This window comes from Nicotiana tabacum, chromosome 20 (genome assembly GCF_000715075.1).
Source record: "Nicotiana tabacum cultivar K326 chromosome 20, ASM71507v2, whole genome shotgun sequence".
NCBI classification, from domain to species: Eukaryota; Viridiplantae; Streptophyta; class Magnoliopsida; order Solanales; family Solanaceae; genus Nicotiana; species Nicotiana tabacum.
The window spans coordinates 21,582,721-21,585,810 of NC_134099.1; the positions used below are offsets into that span (position 1 = coordinate 21,582,721).

At 33.6% G+C, this 3,090-nt stretch overlaps 1 protein-coding gene across 1 annotated transcript; it reads left to right on the plus strand.

The window, feature by feature from the left end:
• Positions 1–1,255: 1,255 nt before the first annotated feature.
• LOC107792728 (E3 ubiquitin-protein ligase MPSR1) lies at positions 1,256–2,194 on the plus strand. The gene has a single exon (XM_016614964.2). It carries the CDS (start codon positions 1,411–1,413, stop codon positions 2,095–2,097), a length of 687 nt encoding a protein of 228 aa, XP_016470450.2. The 5' UTR covers positions 1,256–1,410; the 3' UTR covers positions 2,098–2,194.
• Positions 2,195–3,090: the final 896 nt, after the last annotated feature.

Below are 3,090 nucleotides of genomic sequence, written 5' to 3' on the forward strand. Positions count from 1 at the left end.
TCAGGAGTTTAGCAAGGTAGCTACCGGCATTCGCAGCACCGCTTTTCTCCCTCTTCATTTATTAGTCCTGCTTTGTATATTTCAGACTTTCCAGTTGTATTTATACCCTAGTAGATGCTCGTGACTTGTGACACCCCGGTTTGGGCTGTGTTGGGTTGTACTTCCGCTAATTATTATCGTTAAATCGTATTTAAACTGCTTATGTACTGTTTAACTGCTTTAAAAAGATGAACTGAGTTTAGTTGGCTGACCTTGTCCTCACGAGAGATGCCATCACGACCGAGTCCGGGTTTGGGTCTGACATGAACAACATCACTCCTAACGTATGTGAAGGATCAATACGAAGGTTTTAAAGGTGGAATTAGGAATAACGAAATCTTGGGTGCGATCCGAGTGAGTCTACTTAATGCCAGCTAGCGTAATTCGGGAGAATATATCTACTAAATTGTGGTAATTACTCGGGAGAGAGTTACGACAGTCAGAGTACTCATGATCGGTAGAGAATACTTAGGCGAATGTATAGAAAACGTAGCGGGAAAGATTCCGACAATAGGGAAAATCATAACTCTAGACCTCCTTAATCTTGTTTCCAACCCTTAGTATCTTTAGTTGTTAATTTACTATTTTAATTTGTTAGCTAATTAGTTAAACACAAGAATCTTAATATTTATAAGTTAAGAATTGTTCAAGCTTGTCTTCTTGGTGATAGTGAACAATTGTAGCTAAACCTTAGTTCTCCGTGGGATTCGACTCCGGACTTGTAAACCGGATTATATTTGCAACGATTGTTTAGTCCTTTTTATAAGGCATAGTTGGGCGTGATCAAATTTTGAAAGCATGTAACTATACCTTATAAAAAAAACTAAACAGTCGTTGCAAATATAATCCGATTTACAAGTCTGGAGTAGAATCTCATAGAGAACTAAGATTTAGCTAAAGTTTAAATCTCAATATTCTATCTCTAAATCCGAAAATGAGTCATTTGTCTTCGCTTTGTAGAAATCTATCTTATAAAATATTAAGTACATATTTTACATCTATTTAATTATTTGGTACAAATATTAATATCGATTAAACTTCTTCCAATCGTGCACATTTCTACAAGTTGACATATTCAATTGATGCTGGACCATAGAACAAAACTAAGACCCACTAGCATACGATCAAGTCCCTTGAAAATATCTGCTTCTACCTGAGAAAGACTGCAAAAATATAATGGATAAACATATATTAAATAAATAAAAATCATAGAATCTCAACAAAACTTTACTGTTATACATAATTCCAGATCCTTCTACAACTTTCTGTATCCTCCCTTATATTCCTTACCGAATCTTCACTCCCTTTCCACTACACTTCTCCTCTCAAATTTTCTCAAATTACTCTCATTCTCTCAACATCTTCAATTTAATGGCTTCAGAATCAGAATCAGCAGCTACTGAGGCATCATCATTCATTGAAAATTTGATCAATTCAAGAAACAGAAACTTTTCTTTGTTTTTACCCTTTATTTTAGCTTTCTCAAACTCATCAATTTCAACAACCCCAGTTCAAGATTCAGCAGACCCAGATAATGAAACACAAGAATCAACAACCCCATCTACTTTTCTTGATCGAATTATACTCATAAACCCTTTAACCCAAGGCATGGTTGTGATAGAAAACCGGTCTTCCTCTTTGAATTTTGAGTCTTTTTTGAGTGATTTGTTGGGAAAAGATGGTCAGCCACCTGCTTCGAAAGCATCAATTGAAGCACTTCTAAATGTGGAAATTTGTGAAAATGGGGAGTGTGTGATATGTTTAGAGGAGTGGGGTGTTGGTGGTGGTGACGTGGTGGTTAAAGAAATGCCATGTAAGCATAGATTTCATGGGAATTGTATTGAAAAGTGGCTGAAAATTCATGGGTCATGTCCTGTTTGTAGATATAAGATGCCTGAAGAAGAAGGTGATTTGAATAATAAGAGTGAAAATAGAGGGAGAAGGAGAGAGATTTGGTTGAGTTTTGGTATAGGAAATGATAGGAGAAGTGAGAATAATCAAACAGTTTCAGCTAATTCCAGTTCGGAGAATGAACATGATCATGAACCAGAGGTTTAAAGAGGAGATCTTTTTTTTTTTTTGGAATAATATTTGTATAGAGGTACATTTTGTAGTTGGTTGGATTGTGGAATGAAAAATGATTTTTCAAGTTTAATTGTTCTCTCTCTCTCTCCCTCTTTTTTTTTTTTTTTTTTTTTTAGATAAGTATAGTATTGATGTTGATTTAACTGCTACAACGCATCAACATAATTGTGGGGTTTGAACATAAGCGAGATTTTATTTTAATATCTTAGACGATACGAAAGGTGATGATATACATATATTTATATAATCATGAAAATTTATAAGATAATTGTGGGTGATTTTATAATTAACATTAATTAATAACCTCATAAAAATGCTAATTAATCTACTCTCACAAGTTAATATTCAATAATAGAGTAAAATTAATTTACTCTCACAAGTTAATATTTATCAATAGAGTAACAAATCCCTAAGGAATTTTTACATTCTTATGTCATATACGAAACTATATTACCCTCAATGTTTTCTATGCCATATAGGAAATTATATTACCCTCAATGTTTAAGGTTTGATATAATTACATTTAGTATACTTAATTATCAATTCTATACCATAAATGTTTTAACTGTACATTAATTGTACCTTATGTCACTCCTAAATTTATGGTACCGTATATTCCTCCAAATCCTCACTCCCTACGTTTCTCTCTCTCAACCCCACACCCTCACCCACGTGTCACCACACATCCACGTTTCAAACCATTATTCCCTCTGTTAAAACCAGAAAAATAATTGAAATCTTCTACCATTAACGTCCAAAATCAAGGTTTTTTCTTCTACAATCAGTCAAAATTGAAGTCAAATCTTCAAAGTTTATACACAGCAATAACTTTTGATGGTTATGATTTCGGGTTCCTTCAGTAATATAAGAGAGATGGAAAAGAGAGCAGCAATTCCACCATTGACAGTCGTTAAAAAATTTTGAAGCTTTGAATTCAAATTTGGGTTTTCAAAAATCATTATTTAT